At 40.9% G+C, this 22,824-nt stretch overlaps 1 protein-coding gene across 2 annotated transcripts in view; it reads left to right on the top strand.

The window, feature by feature from the left end:
- The window catches only part of rheb (Ras homolog, mTORC1 binding), a 30,978-nt gene extending 30,350 nt beyond the window's left edge, over nucleotides 1-628 (top strand). For both annotated transcript variants that reach the window (XM_061838543.1, XM_061838542.1), the window contains exon 8: nucleotides 63-628. In XM_061838543.1, the coding sequence (XP_061694527.1) occupies nucleotides 63-155 (93 nt within the window). In that variant the 3' untranslated portion in view covers nucleotides 156-628. The remainder of the gene's footprint in view (nucleotides 1-62) is intronic.
- Nucleotides 629-22,824: the final 22,196 nt, after the last annotated feature.

Below are 22,824 nucleotides of genomic sequence, written 5' to 3'. Positions count from 1 at the left end.
CTTGTAAAATGAGGCCCCTGGAAGTGATAAAAACAGCGTAATGTTTGCTGCTTGGTACGCAGACTGCCGTGGAGGTTTTCCGCAGGATGATCCTGGAGGCGGAGAAGATGGATGGCGGCGCACAGCCCGGCAAGACGTCCTGCTCGGTCATGTAGGAAAAGGCCACAAACAATGCGCCTACACACAGACACAAACACACACAGGACAACTGCACTGGGATATCCCGTTTTACTTGAAGGCTACCTAACGCCAATTCTCCACCACCACGCCGGGTCCTGAATATCCTCCATGGCCCTGGATCTTATTTATCAGTATTGTCATCCATCATTTTCCTTTTAGCGCGCTCGGTTGTGGAAGCCGGACGAGTGGCGCTCATGTATTTAATCCCAAATCGTGTATCAAAACAAGCGTCCCACCCACCCCTTCCCTCCCCCCAACCATGTGGTCATAATTATAATAACTAGATAAAGACTTTTCTTCCGGTACGTTTTATTTTGTTTCCATATAGCAGTAAGTGTCAGCCAAATAGTAGTGAACAAACAAAATGTCATCCATTTTCTAAAGTTGAAAATGTTGTACAAATGTTTTGGATTGTAATCATTAAAGCCAAAAGTGGTTATGTACAAAGCGCTCGGCAACTCTTTCTTTTTTTTATTTTTTACCTTGAAGCCCATCCTTTGCTCGAGACCCTAATTTGAAGCGCTAATGCTAATTTGAAACACTGATTAGAAAATACAACCTTTGTTTAAAACCTGAGCACAGACTTGAAACCTGAATCCTTTTTTTAAAATATGCTCTGACCGCTTTGTTCTGGTCAGAACCTGAGCTGCAGAATTCTGAATAATATTAGGCAGGGATGGGGAATTTTCCGCAGATTCACGGAATTCTGAGTTTTTTCATCTGAAAATATTGAGAAACGTGTAGATATTGATGATAATTTTTTTTGGGGGGGGTAAGGCTTGACGCGGGGCGAGGCTATGGACAAGACCGGCCGCCAGCATCTATCGGCAACCCTCGTCGTGAAATGAGTCACAGCCGTGATACCGAGAAACGGCATTGCTACCACTTAGCATTAAATTTGGTGTTTATAATAACGACGACATTGCGATTTCCGGCAGCATTTTAGCAGTATTTAAGTGGTTATTTTCACTCTGATATTAACATTTCATAGAGAAGCATTCTGTTTACTACGGCATAGATATGACTTATAGCCATACATACACATATATTATCGAGCAATCTACACGTTTTCCAGTATTGCGAAAGTCTCGGAGCCAAAAGATGAAGATCGTGCCAGGGAAATTGCTAAAAACCACGGGGTGAAAAAACAGTTTCAGATGGGCATGGCTTGAAAAAAGTGAAACCGTGGAGATATGAACGAAAACTTTATCAACATGTCGAACCGAACACATATAAAAAGTGGACGTTCCCGGTAAAGTGCCGTGCACTCTGTGTTCCGATAGGAGCAAAAAATGTCCAAACGAGGAAACGCAAAGGTAAGTTGGACGTAACGTTCTCAAATATTATATGATTGACAACTGTTAATACGATTAGCCACCGGTCCTGTAGATCATGCATTTTATTGCTCTTATTTACATTTCATGATCACTCTCTCTTTCTCTGTCTCTCTCTCCTTTATATATAAACAAATTACTTGTGTACTTATTTCTGAAGTATAACTTATAAGTGCAGTAGGCCATTTGATATAAATTTCACTCAGTTTACATTTTATGTCTGAAGTTTGGCAAAATTATTTCGGTTGTTTGGACTCATATTTGAAGTTTTCAAAATATAATGATTGCCCTGTATTTACACTATTAGAAGTAACCATAGGTCACCATTTAACAGTGTGTTTTATATAAAAAAAAAAAAAATGACAAGACAGACATTTTCAGTGTTTTTCCAAATTGGCCATTCTCATATAGTCAAGTCAACTTGAGATAAAAGCATGGATGAGCTTTTCCTGGTCTGCCTTCACTCTAGATATGTTCTTCAGAGCAGAGCAAGCAGCCAGTTTTTGTGATTGATTTGATATGACTGTTGTTACTAACAGCAATTCTCGGTTTGGTTGTGGTTTAGTTGAAGAAAATTGTGGCTCATCCAGTTATCTGCTTTAGACAGTGGCACAATACCGCAATTGATTTGTAGTCATCTGGAGACACTGCCAAATATAACCGTGTGTCATTTGCATAGCTATGATCGTCAAAGTTAAAGTTTTGAAGAATTTGACCCAAGGGTAGAAAATACAGGCTGAACAGGAGGGGTCCAAGAACGGACCCTTGAGGGACCCCCATAGGTCATTGCCATTTGTTGAGTTTGAGCACTTCCAGTGGTGACAAAGTAGCTCCTTTCCTCCAGGTAGGACCTAAACCATTTAAGGACCGTTCAGTTTAGTCCTACCCACTTTTCCAACCTGTTCAGTAGTAGATCATGAACTACCGTATCGAAAGCCGAGCTGAAATCCAACATACCAAAATTGACACCTTTCCTGAGTCAGTATTCAACATTTATATCATTTAGCACTTTGATTAGAGCAGATTATGTAATGTGATGAGTTTGGAAAGATCATATGAATCGTGAATGAATGACAAGCAGATCCGTGAATACACAATATAGCAGGTCAGCATCCATTTATGTATCACCCCACCAAAAGAAGAATGAATCCAAACACTCACTTAAATATTTTTATTTTTTTTAATGCTTTGGAAGCCAGCTAAAGCAGGGGGTTCTCAACTGGTGGTTCAGGGCCCAAAAAGTGGGCCGAAGCCTCATTTTAGATGGGTCGCAGACAGAACAACATTACAATTATTTGTAGTCCCAACTTTTTTTGGTACAGGCTGGAAAGGAGGGGTGCAAGAACTGACCCTTGAGAGACCCCATCGGTGTGCCAGGTTCCCACATGGAATTTACGGTAAGTGTCAGTAAATGTGACCCACTCGTTATCTTGTCTGGTCAGGAATTGACTCCATAAATAAATATTGTGCAACTCGTCCCTGGCTGCCGAATGTCGAACTCCATTGAAATAGATTTTTAAAATATAACGCACTGTACAAGTGTTTTCAGAGGCTATTCTGAAGTTTCCAATTTCTACAAAAGTGGGTCGAGAATTTGCAACAAGAGGGAAATGCGGGTCACAGGGTGACAACAGTTGAGAACCGTTGAACTAAAGGACACGGGTGAAAGGGAAGTCTTGGTGCATTCTTGCCGCTTCGGCGTTCCTGTTGGAGAAAGGAACATACATTCAGACTTTGTCACGGCGATGGGTAAACAGTACATGCGATACAGTCTCACATATATAAAGTATAAATACCATTTACATATTTCCGGTACACGAGAAAATTCCTGGGAAATGCCCCCCTGGCGGTCTGGTCCCCATTAACCACAAAAAATGAGGGATTAATTCAAATATTTCCAAAATGTGTTTGGGTAACAGTCCTGAGTTAAAACCAAGGAACATGACTTAAATATGAATTTAATAGATTTTTTTTCTTGTGTGTCATAAATGTATAATTGGGATAAACAGGAACTAGAGTAGCAAATATGGGGGAAAAAAAAGATTTCTAAAAGATTTAAATTCTATTTCATGCTAAAGCTGAATTTTTAGGAAGCGGGGACAGGTGACAAATGTTTCCCTCAGTCATTTGAAATAATCTCAAATTGGATTTATGAAATGTACAATATTGGAATACTTGGCTCCGCAAACGTGTATTTTAACGTAAATTTTGTTGTTTACAGGGACGGAAATGACAGTGATTCCGTCCAGAATGTCATTTAAAACCTGTGTGATACAGAGTACATGCTGTATTGCGTGTTTATTAATTTATCGATTTTTTTTTTTTTTTTTTTTTTTTTTTTTTTTTTTAAATCCATCAGTGGCATGGTGGGGCAACTGGTTAGAACATTGGCCTCATAGTCTTGAGGACCAGGGTTCAATTGCCGGCCACGCCTGTATGGGCAGGAGGGTACACACCTTGAACTGGTTCCCAGCCAATGGCAGGACACATAGAAGCAAACCAGTTTTTGGGATGTGGTGGGGAAACTGGAGTACCCGGCTAAAACCCGCAGGGGCCTGGGGCGAAAACTCCAAACTCCACACAGGTGGGGCCAGCATTTGAGCCCCGTTTCTCAGAACTGTGAGATCTACGTGTCGCGCCACCGTGACACCCCGTTTATTTTTATTTTTTTAGGATTATTTCTGTGTCGTTTACAAATAGCATTTGTATCACACGTAGGAGAAGAATACTGACTGGAGGTATGTGGTTTCTTTTCGTAGCTCATCCTCGGACTGATGATGGTTATTTCCCAGGGCGGAAGGCGATGGGGTTTGGCAGCCAAAGTTGGCCAACAAAGTTATTGTGGTCTTCATTTCTGAGAGCACGGAGGTGCGAGCCACCACTGGCCAGCTCCCTCGCTTTATGAATTGCTGCGGCATCTGCGCCTAAAGAATTAAAACCCGCCCCCCCCTCCCCCAAAAAAATGATGTCAGCCACATACACAAAAACTGTTTAACCCACTTTTCATTTATTTCAGCTGCAGCAAATAATTTTGTCTGTGTTCATCCATTTTCCAAGCCGCTTATCCCCAGAAGGGTGGCAGGAACGCAAATAATAGTAATGATGAGATTGAATTGTAAATGGGTCTTAATCTAATAAATGTGCAACTCTCAAACTTGAAAGTAAAGTACAAATGAATTGTAGTTGGGTAGTGATTCTTTCGTGTACTCATCCAAGCCAACAGAAGCTTTAGAATATAATTTCAATGTTATTAAACCATTTTTAATGGTGGAACACTGGCTAAAATAGCAAGTAATATAATTGAAAATGTGCAAAAACAGATCAGCCAATAATATACCAAGCAAATAATGATGAAACTAAACAAAGGTTCTTGAAACACAATATGTTTTAAATAATTAAGTCTTATCTTAAACCAATATGTAAAAATTTCTAAAAGCTCCACTATAAAGTACCGTAATTTCTCGTGTATAATGACAAAAATTCTCCCAAATATTTTCAAAAATCAATAGAGCGCATTATATTTAGGTATAGATTAAAAATAAAAATATAATGGCGTTATATAGTTGTATACATGTAGAAAGGGTGGGAGAAAAAAAGGTATACGTTTATATTTCAATATTATATTCATTGTCTTTATATGTACAACAGTAATGTGCGCCACCAACCTGAGATTACTGACTAGCTCGCGGGAGTTTGCCATTTTTGAAGCGTTGGCGTGAAATATTTGTTACTACTGCAGCAAACATCAGAAACAGCCGCCCACGAGTTTGTTTAAACTTAAAGACAAAAAATGTCCCCTACAAGTGCTAGTTATGCAGCAGCTTTTAAAAAAAAAGCCATCACTGCTGCCGAAGCAGTGCGACAGTTTCCACACAAAGGATGATGAGTTCCACAGCGATGCACCAAAGTTAGCTACGATGGATCTTTTTCAGATTGGAGATGAGTCAGATGCTTCTTTTGAAGACTTGGCCAATGTAATGGAGTGGATAAACTGCACTAGGCACAAACATTTTCTGCACAAATATTGAAAGAAAAATCATGTTTCCGTGCAAAGTTTACGTAAAGACTGTAATACGTGTTATCAACAGGAATTAAGTATTAATAAAATGTCATACCATATAGCATTTATTTTAGTTGGTTGAGGAATTCTGTTCTGAAAATTTTAGGAACCGCAGGACAAACATGTCCTGTGACCTGTCGCAAACTATATATTACCGCTACATCAGAACTTGTACAATTATTATTCATGATAGTTGTACAGACAATTTTTTTTGAAAAACGATACAAGTACAAACCTAGCAAAATAGAAATACAGATCATTCATAATATTTTGAGCACATGGATAGCAGCAAATTGGTGGTGCGCATTATACATTGGTAGAAGGGTTTTCCTGATTTTTTTTTTTCATTTTTTTAGGGCAACTTTGGTGGTGCGCATTGTTAATTGTTGATTTAAATGATTGTGGTACAGACAATGTTTTGTAAAATGATTCAAGTACGAATGTAGAAAAATAGAAATACAGATAATTCTTCTTTTTTTTAACATATGGATAGCAGCAAATTGGTGGTGCGCATTATACACTGGTAGAAGGGTTTTTCTGATTTTATTTTATTGGTCAACTTTGGGGGTATACACGAGAAGTTACAGTTTCCCAAGCCGAGTACTTTAACCTAGCATGAAAAATTTTTCTGGTGTTACTTTGATCTACCTCAAGCTCTTCTGCCCAATGAAAGCGACACTCACCAGCTGCCGGGAGCAGGAAAACGGTCAAGCCCAAGAGCACCAACTTCATTGTGCTGTTCAACACGAGTAGCCTGCAACACGCATTCGGTTTTCAACAAGATACATGAAGCCACGTTTTTCAAAACGCAACCACAGATTGCACGTCTGCTTACCTTGTTAATTTGGAGGTTTGGCTTTGTGTGGTTCAATGCCACCGATGTGTGAACAATCACTTTTTATACCAGCTGATATTGACTCAGTGGGTTCACACACCCATTGGATGCTTTCCAAATATGCCACCGCAAAGATCCGGCTGCCATTTATCTTCTGTTGTCTTCTCAAATATGTACCTGTTATTCATCCAGATAATAATTATTAATAATATTTCCACATCAAAATGGATAATGTGATGACACAGAATTGTGTGTTCTTGCCAAATTTTCTTTCCACTCATCAAACCTCCTCCCTCGTGAAGATAAGCAGCTCAGACAGTGGATGGGTGGATTGATGGTGGGTGCAGAATGTTTTAAAATCATTAAAGTTCATTCCTAGTCGTCTTTGTTACAAAGTATTTGTATGCGTCCAGACTTTTCTACGCTTTCAAACTCTTTCGTGTAAATCTTGACAACTTACTCACCAGATATGCGTGTCGATCCAGTTTTCCAAGACAAGTGGGAGCTGGTTAAAAGTTTTTAATTTTTTATCGACGAAAAGATCGGCTTCGGCATGAAATATGGGTCCTCTGTGCCAAGTGTCTCTCATTTTTTCACGTCCTTTCGTTTTTTTTATCACGTTCTAAATGTTTTACGGTATCGGACAAAACTCTGGGCGTCGTGCTATAAGACAGATTTTCGTTCCATCTCCAACCGCCTTCGCATTGAAGAATGCTTTGCGAGACTGTCAATATGGCCAGTCACGTGACTTTGGTGACGTAGGTGTACGAGCTCTATAAAGCCTTCGGAGCAGCAAACCGGTGCTTCGTACCATTGTTGCTCTGACTCTCAAAGCGTCTCCCCTGTGTCTTCCCACCCCGGCCTGCCAACCATTGCCACAAAGGTTTTATAGTTCAAGATTTGAGTATATATGTGTACTTTTCTTAGTCTCACATATCTAAAGTACTGTTTACATATTTTAATCATTCTGGTACACACACGAAAATTCATGGGAGATGGTGGGGATGGTCTGGTCCCCATTCGCCGCGAAAAATGAGGGATTACACTAAATATTTCCAAAATGTCTTTGGGTAACAGTACTGAGTGAAAACCAAGGAACATGACTTAAATGTGAAATTGATCAGATTTTTTTTGTTTTGTGTAATAAATGTACAGTATGGATAAACAGGAACTAGAATAGCAAATTTTGGGGGGGGGGGGCAACATTTCAAAAAGATTTAAATTCTATTTCATGGGACAGTCTAATTTTAGGAAACGGGATTTGATTAGGTGGAAGAGTCCATACTGTACAGTATGTCATTTAAAAGCTGTGTGAGACAGAGTACATGCTATATTGTGTGTTTATCAATTTATCGATTATTTATCCATCGGCGGCTCGGTGGTGCAACTGGTTGGAATGTTGGCCTCATAGTTTTGAGGACCAGGGTTCAATTGCCTAGAGTATTCGGATAAAACCCACGGAGGCCCGGGGAGAAAACTCCAAAGTCCACGCAGGTGGGCGAGGATTTGAAACCCGGTCCTCAGAACTGTGAGGTCAACGATGGAACGAGCCGTGCCACCATGCTGCCCCTTTTATTTTATTTTTTTAGTATTATATCTGTATTGTTTACAAAGCCTTTATATGACATGTAAAAGAAGAATACTGACTGGAGGTATGCCGCTTCTCGCAGCTCATCCTCAGACTGATGATGGTTACTTCCCTGGGGGGAAGGGGTATGGCAGCCGAAGTTGGCCAACGAAGTTATTGTGGTCATCATTTCTGAGAGCACGAAGGTGCGAGCCAAGAGGAGCCCAGTTTTGGAGCTCCTTCTCTTCATTATTAGCTGTGGCACCTGTGCCAAAAGAATTAAAAAAAAAAAAAACAAGTAGCTGAATCACTCATCCAGGCCAACAGACTTCACTGCGTTCCAAAATTTTGATGCAAATTAAAGTTTTGTTTGATTTCACTGAATAGTCAATGCCAATTTAGCATTATTTTGAAGCTTTAGACTATGGTTCAATGTTATTCAACCATTTTTAATGGTGGAACAATAACTAAAATAGCAGATAAAATAATTGAAAATGTGCAAAAACAGATTAAATAATATAACAAGCAAAGAATGATGAAACTCAACAAAGGTTCTTGAAACACAATATGCTTAAATAAGTCTTGAATCAATATGTAAACATTTCTAAAAGCTCAAATAAAAAGTACCGTAATTTCTCGTGTATAATGAGCAACATTCTCCCAAATATTTTCAAAAAGTCAATAGAGCACATTATACTTAGGTATAGATTAAAAATAAAATTGCATTATATAGTTGTATACAGGTAGATAGGGTGGGGGGAAGAGGCTATACATTTACGTTTCAATATAATATTAGCACTAGCGACCTGACACTACAGAAGAGTTGCGACAGATTGGAGCCCAATGGCTGCGCTACTAGCACTGTGGAGAGTCACCTCAACACGCTGACAATAATGAGGAATAAAGGGAACCAAGACTATTAGGATTCAAAAAGTGTTTCCACTCAAACGATGAAACTGACGTGTTCCACAGCGATGCACCAAAGTTAGCTACTATGGATCTTTTTTAGATTTGAGATGAGTCAGATGCTTCTTTTGAAGCCTTGGCCAGTGTAATGGAGTGGATAAACTGCACAAATATTTAATGCAAAAACATGTTTCTGTGCAAAGTTCAAGTTAAGATTCTGTTCAGATAATTCCTTATATTTTGAGCATATGGATAGAAGCAAATTGGTGGTGCGCATTGTACATTGGTAGAAGGGTTTTCCTGATTTCTTTGGACTTTTTTTGGGTGATCTTTGGGGGTGTGCATTATACTTCAAGACACGTTATACAGAAGAAATTACGGTAACTCCAAATCAAGTACGAGAATTTACAGTTTCCCAACCTAGCATTTAACTTTTTCTGGTGTTACTTTGGTCTACCTCAAGCCCTTCTGTCCAATGAAAGCGACACTCACCAGCTGCCAGGAGCAGGAAAACGGTCAAGCCCAAGAGCACCAACTTCATTGTGCTGTTCAACACGAGTAGCCTGCAACACGCATTCGGTTTTCAACAAGATACATGAAGCCACGTTTTTCAAAACGCAACCACAGTATGCACGTCTGCTTACATTGTTAACTTGAAGGTTTGGCTTTGTGTGGTTCAATGCCACCGATGTGTGAACAACCACTTTTTATAGCAGCTGATATTGACTCAGTGGGTTTACACACCCATTGGATGCTTTCCAAATATGCCACCTGAAAGATGTGGCTGGCATTCTTCTTCTGTATCTCAACAATAAAGGAACCTGATTATCCAGATATTTATTAATAATAAAATTTCCACATCAAAAGTCATTTGAGGGCACCGAATTTTGCTCTTGCCAAATTTCCATTCCAGTCAACAAACTTCCTCCGTCGTGAAGATAAGCAGCTCAGACAATGGATGGATGCATGGATGGTAGGGACAGAATGTTTTAAAATCATTTAAATTCATGTTTCTCCATTAAAAAAAAAAAAAATAAAATAACTGTTTAAATTTTTGCCGATTTATTTAAAAAGAGAAAATTTTAAATATCACACAGCTCTTGTTTTCTACCAGGGGTGAACGTCGCTTGTAGTTACTGAGTCACTGTAGACTGTGCCAAACTGATTTGGAGTCATTAGCGCCGAGTGGTTTTCTAGTTTAACTGCATCGTCCCTTTTTGCAATGTGAATTTCTTTCGTCAGCTGATTTCTACTGCGATTGTAGCGGGCCCTGTCCCCGCTATGATATGCGATCTCTTTGGCCTGGCGGAGGCGCCTCAGTCTGGCTGAAAACCACGGCTTGTTGTTATTGAACGTGCGAAAAGGATTTTGTTGGAACACACAACTCCTCACAGAAACTGACATACTCCGTGTATTCATCGAGGCTGCGCGCTGAATTTTCAAAGACACTCCAGTCTGTACAGTCAAAGCAGCTTTGAAGTTTTTATTTGGCCTCGTTGCTCCACTTTTTAATTGATTTTACTACAGGCTCCGCACCTTTAAGTGCTTGCCTGTATGTCAGAATTAGGTCCAACAAACAGTGATCGGAGGAACCAATGGGTGTGCGAGGGATAACAAGATATGCGTTTATAATTGATGTGTAACAGTGATCTAGAGTGTTATTTGCCCTCGTTGGACATTTCACGTGCTGCTTACATTTAGGGAGTTTGTGGTTAAGTTTGTAAGTTAAGTTACAGCGGTGTGATATTTAAAAATAATCCCTTTTTTAATAAATCTGCAAAAATTTAAACAATTTTTTTTTAAAATGGGGAAAAATGAATTTAAATGATTTTAAAACATTCTGTCCCTACCATCCATGCATCCATCCATTGTCTGAGCTGCTTATCTTTACGAGGGAGAAGTTTGTTGAGTGGAATGGAAATTTGGCAAGAGCAAAATTCGGTGCCCTTAAATGACTTTTGATGTGGAAATTTCATTATTAATAAATTTCTGGATAAACGGGTACATATTTGTTGAGACACGGAAGATAAATGCCAGCCGCATCTTTCAGGTGGCATATTTGGAAAGCATCCAATGGGTGTGTAAACCCACTGAGTCAATATCAGCTGCTATAAAAAGTGATTGTTCACACATCGGTGGCATTGAACCACACAAAGCCAAACCTTCAAGTTAACAAGGTAAGCAGACGTGCATACTGTGGTTGCGTTTTGAAAAGCGTGGCTTCATGCATCTTGTTGAAAACCAAATGCGTGTTGCAGGCTACTCGTGTTGAACAGCACAATGAAGTTGGTGCTCTTGGGCTTGACTGTTTTCCTGCTCCTGGCAGCTGGTGAGTGTTGCTTTCATTGGACAGAAGGGCTTGAGGTAGACCAAAGTAACACCAGAAAAAGTTAAATGCTAGGCTCAATGACTTGATTTGGAGTTACCGTAATTTCTCGTGTATAACGCATCTTGAAGTATAATGCACACCCCCAAAGTTGACCTTAAAAAACCCAAAGAAATCGGGGAAAACCCTTCTACCAATGTACAATGCGCACCACCAATTTGCTGCTATACTTGTACTTGTATCGTTTTCCCCAAAACAAACAACAATCATTAAAAATAATCTTGCAAGTGCAAGTGTTGATGTAGCAATAATATGTATTTCGCGACACGCCAGAGGACACGCTTGTCCTGGTTCCTGTAATTTTCAGAATAGAATCTTAACTTGAACTTTGCACAGAAACATGTTTTTGCATGAAATATTTGTGCAGTTAATCCACTCCATTACACTGGCCAAGCCTTAGGGTTAGGGTTAGAAGAAGAAGAAGAAGAATCTGACTCATCTCCAATCTGAAAAAGATCCATAGTAGCTAACTTTGGTGCATCGCTGTGGAACTCATCGTTTGTATGGAAACACTTTTTGAATCCTAATAGTCTTGGTTCCCTTTATTCCTCATTAATGTCAGCACGTTGAGGTGAAGCTCCACAGTGCTAATAGCGCAGCCTCTTGCCCTCCGTTGGGCTCCAATCTGCCGCAACTCTTCTATAGTGTCAGGTCGCTCGTGTAGTCTCAGGAATCTCAGGTTGGTGGCGCACATTACTGTAGTACATAGAAATGTGTAACAAAAGACATTGACTATTATTTTATTTTTCCCCCACCCTATCTACCTCTATACGACTATATAATGCGATTTTATTTTTATTTTTAATCTACGCCTAAGTATAATGTGCTCTATTGACTTTTTGAAAATATTTGGGAGAATTTTTCTCATTATACACCAGAAATTACGGTAGTTTTTATTTGAGCTTTTAGAATTTTTTACATATTGGTTTGACTTAATTATTTAAACACGGTGTGTTTCAAAAACCTTTGAGTTTCATCATTCTTTGCTTATTATATTATTTAATCTGTTTTTGCACATTTTCAATTATTTTATCTGCTATTGTATCCATTGTTCCACCATTAAAAATGGTTGGATAACATTGAGAATCTATTCCAAAGCTTCAAAATAATGCTAAATTGGCACAAACTATTCAGTCAGATCAAACAAAACTTTAATTAGCATCAAAATTTTGGAACGCAGTGAAGTCTGTTGGCCTGGATGAGTGATTCAGCTACTTGTTTTTTTTTTTTTTATTCTTTTGGCACAGGTGCCACAGCTAATAATGAAGAGAAGGAGCTCCAAAACTGGGCTCCTCTTGGCTCGCACCTTCGTGCTCTCAGAAATGATGACCACAATAACTTCGTTGGCCAACTTCGGCTGCCATACCCCTTCCCCCCAGGGAAGTAACCATCATCAGTCTGAGGATGAGCTGCGAGAAGCGGCATACCTCCAGTCAGTATTCTTCTTTTACATGTCATAAAAAGGCTATTTGTAAAAGATACAGGTATAATACTAAAAAAAAATAAAATAAAAGGGGCAGCATGGTGGCACGGGTCGTTCCATCGTTGACCTCACAGTTCTGAGGACCGGGTTTCAAATCCTCGCCCACCTGTGTGGACTTTGGAGTTTTCTCCCCGGGCCTCTGTGGGTTTTATCCGAATACTCTAGGCAATTGAACCCTGGTCCTCAAAACTATGAGGCCAACGTTCCAACCAGTTGAGCCACCGAGCCGCGGATGGATAAATAATCGATAAATTGATACACACAATATAGCATGTACTCTGTCTCACAAACTCTTCCTCTGCGTAACGACAAGAGTGCCATACAGAGGCATGCTTCGGAGGCCCTATCTTTTTGGAATTTTTTCAAACCAGCCTTTTCTTGCCAAAAGGCCTTGGTCTCGAATCAGAATGCAGCCTCTATTTTGCCAATTATCCTATCAGGCCAAGGTGCCACCTCTTGGGCACCGAGGAGGAAGCTTTCGCAGGGGCACAATACGTAGGTGGTATTGTAACTCGCTAAAAAAATTCTAACACAACACTAAGATACAGTACATTTGCGAGACGGGCAACAGTGTGTATGAACAAGTGAAACAAGTAAATATTGGGACAAGGGACGTTGCTGGGTGAGGCTTCGATGACATGCAGCCCATCAGCTCACGGGATATAGCCAATCGTGCTCTCATTGGTCAAGTATTTAAGAATTCCACGCAAAAAAATTAACCTCTGTTACATTGACGTGACAAAAAGTCTGAAAGTTTTTTTTCTCCAACAGGAACGCCAAAGCGGCAAGAATGCATCAAGACTTCCCTTTCACCCGTTTCCTTTAGTTCAGTGGTTCACAACTGTTGTCGCTCTGGGATCCCCATTTTCCTATTGTTGCAAATTCTCGACCCACTTTTATAAAAGTTACGAGCTCAAGACTAGCCTCTGAAAACACTTAAGAGTGTGTTATATATTAAACACCGTTTCAAGGGGTTTGACATATCACCAAAACCATATCGCTTGCAATGACATTCGGTAGCCAGAGACGAGAGTTGCACAATTTTCATTTACTGTCATTTACCATAAATTCTATGTGGGAACCTGGCACACCTCAATACTGTACCAAAAAAAGTCAGACTACAAATAATTGTATTTTTGTTCTAGCTGTCTGTGACCCATCTAAAATAAGGCTTCGACTCAATTTTGGACCCTGAACCACCAGTTGCGACCCCCTGCTTTAGCTGGCTTGCAAAGCATTACAAAAATAATAAAAAAAATATTAAAGTGAGTGTCTGGATTCGTTTCTCTGTTGGTGGGGTTATTCATAAATGGATGCTGACCTACTATATGCAGGGGTTTTGCAGGTTGAAGACTTGCCATTCACTCAAAGTACGTATCATATGATCACGTTTTTATAATCATAAAATTACAAATGAAATTGTCTTTCACTCATCATTTGTATGATAATCTATTCAGTGGTAAATTATAAAAACAATGTTGGGGTCAAATTGGGGTTTCAAATGAGGATTAGAGCTTTAAGGGCATTTCTTACAGATTCGTCAAGTATGTGAAGTGTCCCACCAGAGAAGACAAAAGCCTGGACCATGTTTACTCCAAAATTAAACATGTATACAGGGCCACCCCCCCCCCCCCCATCTTGGGGGATCCGATCATGTTTTCGTCTCCCTTACCCCAACATATATCCGCCTACAAAAACAAACAACCCCGCAAACAAAGACAATTACAACATGGCCTGAGAATGCAATTTTTCATCTGGAGGACAGTTTTTCACGCACTGTTTGGAAATTATATGAACACCAGAACCTCCAGGCTCACAGATACAGTTTTGTCTATTATCCAAAACTGCATAGACACTGTGACTGTCAATAGACGGATCTGTGTTTTCTCCACCCACAAACCCTGGATGACCCAAGAAATGAAGGTACTCCCGAGATGCCGTAGCACCTCCTCCAGGTTAGGGACAAGGTACAATACAGTGCTGCCAGAGATGACCTAAAGAGAGGCATCAAATTGGCCAAGCCGGCCTATGAAAGGAACACTGAGGAATGCTTCATAAAAAATAACTAAAAGAAGATGCGGGAGGGATTACAACACATCAAAAACTACAACAAAAATGACCAGATATGCTCCAGAAACACAAACACCTTGCCGGCAGAGGAACTAAACTTCAGTCTCATCAGCATCACCTCCCATCAGCAAAACACTGAGGCTTCAGGAACATGAAGTGAGACGTGTGCTCCGGACTGTTGCATGTCACATAAGGGGCTAACTCCATCCCCTCTTTAGACCCCTACCAGTTTGCCTACAGAGGACACCGGTCCACCGAAGATGGCATCGCAATAGCGCTCCACACTCCACCTAGCCACCTGGAATGCCAAGGGAACCATGTAAGGATGCTCTTCATGGACTTTAATGCCATCAATCCAGGTATCGTGGTTGACAAACTCTCCCTCCTTGGACTCTATGTACTGAGCCCTCCTCTCTACTCTCTGTACACATATGATTGCTTAGCAGTCCATCCCAGCAAGTCCATCAAGTTTGCTGATGATCCCACTGTGATTGGGCTCATCCAAAAGGAGATGAGTCTGCCTACAGAGATCAGAATGTAAATCTGTCAAAGTGGTTTCCGCAAACAACCTCAGACTAAACAAAAATGAAGGAAATCATCCTGGCCTTCCGGAAGTGCAGCATGGAACCTGTCCCACTGTTCATCAATGGGAGTGCGTCGAGAGGGTCCATCTTTTTTTTTTTTTTTTTGATTTCTGGGAGTCTGCATCACAGATAAACTCACCTGAACTGTAAATACCACAGCGGAGGTAAAGAAGGCCCAGTAGCGACTCCACTTCCCAAGAGTGCTCAGGAAGAACAATTTGGAAGTTAAGTAGCTGCTGGCTTTCGAGAGAACCACCGTGGAGAGAATCCTCAAATACTGCATCAGCAGCGGACAACAAAGCTCTGCAATGAGTGATCAACAGCCCCCAGAAGATCCCTGGCCTCCCTCGAGGACATTGCCAACTCCCGCTATCACATGAGAGCTACTAACATCACTAAGGACTTTTCCCATCCTGGTCACCACCTGTTTAACTTACTGCCCTCGGGCAGCCGGTACAGGTCCCACAAAACACGGACAAGCAGACTCAAAGACAAGTTTTTTTCCAAGAGCCATCAACACCTTGAACTTAAGACCACTCCAGATAAGTGTAGTGTATTCTAAAATTATGAAACTGCACTTCTTTTTTGCTTTTGTTGGTTTTAGTTATCTTACCAAGGCCCCCTGGACAGGGATAAGACAGAAAAATACACTTTATTTACAAGTTCTTTTAGCAATAAATGTGCCTTGATTGTAAATATTTCCCATTGGAGTTATAACATGATTGGATCCCGCAAGATGGGGGAGGGGTGTGGCCCTCTATCCACGTTTAATTTTGGAGTAAACCATGGTACAGGGTTTTGTCTGCTCTGGTGGGACACGAATTTGTAAGAAACGCTACCTTGCAGCCCTAACCCTTATTTGAAACCCCAACTTTGAAACTGCAATTTGACCCAAACATTGTTTTTATAATTTATCATTGAATAGATTATCATACAAACGATGAATGAAAGACAATTTCATTTGTAATTTTATGATTATAAAAACGTGATCATATGATAGGTACATTTGGTGAATAGCAAGTCTTCAACCTGCAAAAACCCTGAATATAGTAGGTCACCATCCATTTATGAATATCCCAACCAACAGAAAAACGAGTCCAGACACTCACTTTAATATATTTTTTTATTATTTTTCTAATGCTTTGCAAGCCAGCTAAAGCAGGGGTTCTCAACTGGTGGTTCAGGGCCCAAAATTGAGTCGGAGCCTCATTTTAGATGGGTCACAGACAGCTAGAACAAAGACTTGACTTTTTTTTTGGTACAGTATTGAGGTGTGCCAGGTTCCCACATTGAATTTATGGTAAGTGAAAGTAAATGCTACCTACTTGTTATCTCATCTGGTCACTAGTCAATGCAAATGAATATTGTGCAACTCTCGTCTCTGGCTACCGAATGTCATTGCTAGCAATATGGTTTTGGTGATATGTCAAACTCCTTGAAATGGTGTTCAAAATGTAACACACTGTTCAAGTGTTTTCAGAGGCTAGTCCTAAATTCGCAACTTCGATAAAAGAAGGTCGAGAATTTGCAACAATAGGAAAATGCGGGTCCCAGAGTGACAACAGTTGAGAACCACTGAACTAAAGGACATGGGTGAAAGGGAAGTCTTGGTGCATTCTTGCCGCTTCGGTGTTCCTGTTGGAGAAAATAACAAACTTTCAGACTTTTTGTCACGTCAATGGAACAGAGGTCAGTTTTCTGCATGGAATTCCTAAATACTTAAAATATAGCCACGTGGCAATCATGCTAACAGCATGTTGACATTCAGTACAGCGATTCAACAGGGGGGTGGGGGTGAAAGGTTTGTTGGGTTTAAATAATATATATATATATATATATATATATATGGCGTTAATACAAGAAACGTGATTGGTTCCTGGCACGACATAGACCAATGAAAGCCTCACCCAACACTTTCTTTCACTCGTTTCGTACACACTTTTGACTGTCTCGCATGCCTACTTTATCTTAGTGTTGTGTTTCTGATAACATTTTTAGGCAGAACATTTTTTTTTTTTTTATTATGTAGGTACGACAACACCTCCGCATTGGGCCCCTGCGAAAGCTTCCTCCACGGAGCTCAATAGGTTGTACCGCCGCCTGATAGAAAATTGTGAAAATAGAGGCTGCATTGTGATTCACCCCCTCGAGAGCAAGGCTTTTTGGCCAGAAAATCCTGGTTTGAAAAATTTCCAAAAAGATATGTCCTCAGAAGCGTGTCTCTGAATGGCGCTCTTGTCGTTACGCAGAAGAAGAGTTTCCTACACTCATCAGTGAGGAAGGAACCTCCCTGAGCAAGTTTTTAACCTGGAGGAAACGGGGCTTTTTTGGAAGCGTACTTTCCACTTCAAGGACCGTGTTTGTGACCAACATGTGGCAATGCTGCAGGTGAGTGAACTTAAAGCCTCTACAACCCTCTCCTTTGCCACCAACACGAGCCCTTTCGCCTCTCTCAGCTCAGAAGGCAACATTGATGAATGGAAATCTGTGAGTGAGACTGGACTGTGCAGGTGTGGGGAGCAGAAAGAGTGAGAAGGGATAGAAAAGCAGCACAAGAGGGGGGCAGTGTGTACAGGTGGAAGTTTAGTGATGGCGACCAGGGAGGCGTACTGTAGTGGGCAAGAGAGGACATGTTGAAGGTGAGTGCTTAAAGGAACTAATAACGCATTATTGCTCCTACCCTGTGTCTCCCCACCCCGGCCTGCCAACCATTGCCACAAAGGTTTTATCGTTCAGGATTTGAGTAAATACGTGCATTTTCTTAGTCTCAAATATGTAAAGTATATATACTGTTAACATATTTTAATCATTCTGGTACACACACGAAAATTCCTGGGAGATGGTGGGGATGGTCTGGTCCCCATTTGCCGCGAAAAATGAGGGATTACACCAAATATTTCCAATATGTCTTTGGGTAACAGTGCTGAGTGAACCCCAAGGAATATGACAAATGGGAATTTATCTGATTTTTTTGTTGTTTTTGTTTTGTGTAATAAATGTATAGTTGGGATAAAGAGGAACTAGAGTAGCAAATGTGGAGAAAAAGCAACCTTTCAAAAAGAATTAAATTCTATTTCATGGGAAAGTCTAATTTTAGCCAGCGGGATCTGATTCGGTGGAATAGTCCATACTGTAAAATATGTCATTTAAACGCCGTGTGACACAGAGTACATGCTATATTGTGTGTTTATCAATTTATCAATTATTTGTCCATCGGCGGGTCGGTGGCGACAACTGGTTAGAATGTTGGCCTCATAGTTTTGAGGACCAGGATTCAAATTGCCGGCCTCGCCTGTGTGTTTACATGTTCTCCCCGTGCCTGTGTGGGCTCCAGGCAGGGTACACCCTCAACTGGATGCCAGCCAATGGCAGGACACATAGAAGTAAACCAGTCACTCACAATCACACCTAAGGACAATTTAGAGTCTCTAATTAATGCATGTTTTTGGGGTGTGGGGGGCAACTGGAGTACCTGGATAAAACCCACGGAGGCACAGGGAGAAAACTCCAAAGTCCACACAGGTGGGCCAGGATTTGAAACCCGGTCCTCAGAACTGTGAGGTCAACGATGGAAGGAGCCGTGCCACCATGCTGCCCCTTTTATTTTTTTTTCATTTTTTTAGTATTATACCTGTATCGTTTACAAATAGCCTTTATATGACATGTAAAAGAAGAATACTGACTGGAGGTATGCCACTTCTCGCAGCTCATCCTCAGACTGATGATGGTTACTTCCCTGGGGGGAAGGGGTATGGCAGCCGAAGTTGGCCAATGAAGTTATTGTGGTCATCATTTCTGAGAGCACGGAGGTGCGAGCCAAGAGGAGCCCAGTTTTGGAGCTCCTTCTCTTCATTCCTAGCTGGGGCACATGTGCCTAAAGAATAAAACATTTTTTAAAAATGTAAAAAAAAAAAACAAGTAGCTATCAGTCACGTTCACCAAAAACTGTTAAACCCATTTTTTAAAAGCAATCATTCCAGCTACAGTAAATGTTTTCATCAAATTGTTCATCCATTTTCCAAGCTACTTATCCTCACAAGGGTGGCAGGAACACCAATAATAGTAATGACGAGATTACATTGTAAATACCTTATAACTTTCAAACCAACAGTTCTTCATCTAATAACTGTTCAACTCTCAAACTTAAAGGTTAAATAAATACAACTGAAATATACTTAGGTAGTGATTCTTTCGTGTACTCCTGGAGCAGCATTGTTTGAGAATCACTCATCCAGGCCAACAGACTTCACTTTTAATCAACTCCGCTAACTCCGGAGGTAGAACATGCGGCGCTTCCTCTTCTACATCGCTTACATCAGACTCATCGTCAGTTGCAGTTCTGACTATTCCGGCCTTTCAGAATCCTGACTGAATGGTTTCGGTTGTCGATCCGTCCAATGACTTCCGGAAAAGTTGCACGGCGCATTCTCGCCGTTACCGAGAAGCTGTGCTCTCCATCCGCTAGCCACTGCTCCCACAGGTCCCGCAAGACGCCTTAAAGCTCCTTTTCAAGTGGCTGGAGTATCTTGGTTAAGCCTCCAGGGATGACTGCAGGTATGGAGTTGAGATTTTTTACATTTCTCTCTGAACTGTGGCGTGATGTGCACTCGCATGCTATCCATCACAAGTAGAGCTTTGCGTTCTCTAAAGTAGCCAACTAGACGCTTAGTCTAGCACTTTGTAAGCCATAAATTCATAATTTCTCATTCAATTTCTCGGCGCCATCCCGAAGTGTGGTTTCTCGAGACCAGTCGTTACGATATTCACGTTGCGCTCACTTAAATGCTTCTCAGTGAACTCACGGAAACTGCCGCACTTGAATTGGAAGTCTTCTGGCAGTTTTTGGGACATCGTTGTCCTTGCTCTGATCCGATTGCGTCGCATGAATCAATGACACCGAAAAGTTCCTCCTGCAAAGTCATTTATATTCATCTCCTGGCAAATACTTTGGCTTGGAGACAAGTTTCTCCCGGCAGGAGGTTGTTCAAGCACCTATGCACCAAAGTTAGCTCCGATGGATCTTTTTCAGATTGGAGATGAGTCAGATCCTTCCTTTGAAGTTCTTGACCAGTGTAACATAGTGGATAAAGTCTAAAGTCCAGCTGTACTCAATGAAGAGCATCCTTACATAGTTCCCTTGGCGTTGCAGGTGGCTCAGTGCAGTGTCGAGAGCTATTACAATGGTATCCTCGGTGGAAGGGTTTCCTCTGTAGGGAAACTGGTCGGGGTCAAAAGAGGGAGGGAGATAGCCCCTTATGTGACGTGCGACTAGCCTCTCAAAGGACTTCATGATCAGAGGTGTGAGTGCAACAGGCCTGTAATCATTTCGACTGTCAATGGCTGACTTTTTGGGGACAGGGATAATTGCATTGATTGCACAATGTTTTCTACACAAATATTTCAAGCAAAAACATGTTTCTGTGCAAAGTTTGAGATTCTATTCTGAAAATTACGGGAACCAGGACAAGCGTGTGCTGTTGCGTGTCGTGAAATATTGATCACCGCTACAACAGCACTTGCCAAAAGATTATTATTGTTGATTTAAATGATTGTGGTACAGACAATTTTTTGAAAAACGATACAAGTACAAACCTAGCAAAATAGAAATACAGATAATTCATATTATTTTGAGCATATGGATAGCAATAAATTGGTGGTGCGCATTGTGTTTTTCTGGTTTTATTTTTTTGGTCAACTTTAGGGCATTGTACTTAAAGACGCATTATACACGAGAAATTATGGTGTACCAAATCAAGTACTTTAACCTAGCATTTAATTTTTTCTGGTGGTACTTTGGTCTACCTCAAGCTCTTCTGTCCAATGAAAGCGACACTCACCAGCTGCCAGGAGCAGGAAAACGGTCAAGCCCAAGAGCACCAACTTCATTGTGCTGCTCAACACGAGTAGCCTGTAACACGAATTCGGTTTTCAACAAGATGCATGAAGCCACGCTTTTCAAAACGCAACCACAGATTGCACGTCTGCTTACCTTGTTAACCTGGAAGTTTGGCTTTGTGTGGTTCAATGCCACCGATGTGTGAACAATCACTTTTTATAGCAGCTGATATTGACTCAGTGGGTTCACACACCCACCAGTTTTATTCAAAATATCCCACCTGAAAGATGCGGCTGCCATTTATCCTCCGGTGTCTTATCAAATATGTCCCTGTTATCCATCCAGATAATTAATATTAATAACATTTCCACATCAAAATTGGACATTTGACGGCACAGAATCGTGTGTTCTTGCCAAATTTCCATTCCACTCATCAAACTTCCTCACCCTTTTCAAGGCAACAACACGAAAGGTTCCAACTGAGCTAGCAGGAACCATCCCAATTCTGACATTTGTCTCACAATTCAAAGGAGAACCTTCAGTTGGATTTAAACCAAGATCAGCGATGTAGAGAAACTTTTCATTGATCAAAACAAGAGCTAGGCCATGGATGGCCCCACATCTGATGGAATGTATCATTCAATTCAATAGAATCTTGTATATGTAGTCAGTACGGGGCTGCACAGTGGAACAGCTTGTAGAGTTCTGAGGACCAGGATTCAAATCCCGCCCGCGCCCGTGTGGACAGGATGACTGGTTGCCATTGATGAAAAGATGAATGTGGCCAAGGACAGGGATATCCTGGATGAAAACTTTCTCGAGAAAATTCAGGACCTCAGACTGGGACGAAAAGTCCCCTTCCAACAAGACAATGACCTTAAGCACACAGCTAAAATAATGAAGAAGTGGGTTTAGAACAACTCTGTGACTGTTCTTGAATGGCCCAGCCCCTGACTTAAACCTAATTGAGCATCTCTGGAAAAGACAGAAAGCAATCCAAACTGACAGAAATGCAGAGGATATGCAAGGAGAAATACCAGTTGATGCCCATATTCAGGTGTGAAAAACTTTCCGTCATTCCCAGAAAGACTCATGCCTGTATTAGCTCAAGAGGGCGCTTCCACTAAATACTGAGCAGAGGGTCTGAACACTTATGGTTGTGTTATATTCCACTTTTTGTTTTTAATTACCAACTATATAACAATTCAGTTTTTTTCCCTGTCTGGATTCGTGTAGCTGTAGCTGTACTGTCCACTCAACCCTTTTTAAAACTTCCTGCTGATCCTAGATCTGAACCCATTTTGGTCACAAACTGTCGCACCGCTGACAAGTTCATCTGCCACCCTTTTCCCTCCAGCATTTTATCAAATATTTACTTGTTACACATCCAGATAGTCATTATTAGTGAGATTTACACATCAAAGTCGATGTTAGAGGATAAGAAATTTTGCCAAATCCCCATCAGAGAAGATAAGAAATCTTGCCAAATCCTCATTACAGTCAACCGACGACCTCACCAATCTCCAGCTACCAACGCGGGGTTCATATGTCCAAAGGATCCTCCAATTGTGCTGACACCATCT

This window comes from Syngnathoides biaculeatus, chromosome 13 (genome assembly GCF_019802595.1).
Source record: "Syngnathoides biaculeatus isolate LvHL_M chromosome 13, ASM1980259v1, whole genome shotgun sequence".
Classification (NCBI taxonomy): Eukaryota; Metazoa; Chordata; class Actinopteri; order Syngnathiformes; family Syngnathidae; genus Syngnathoides; species Syngnathoides biaculeatus.
This window is presented reverse-complemented; position numbering and strand designations above follow the sequence as displayed.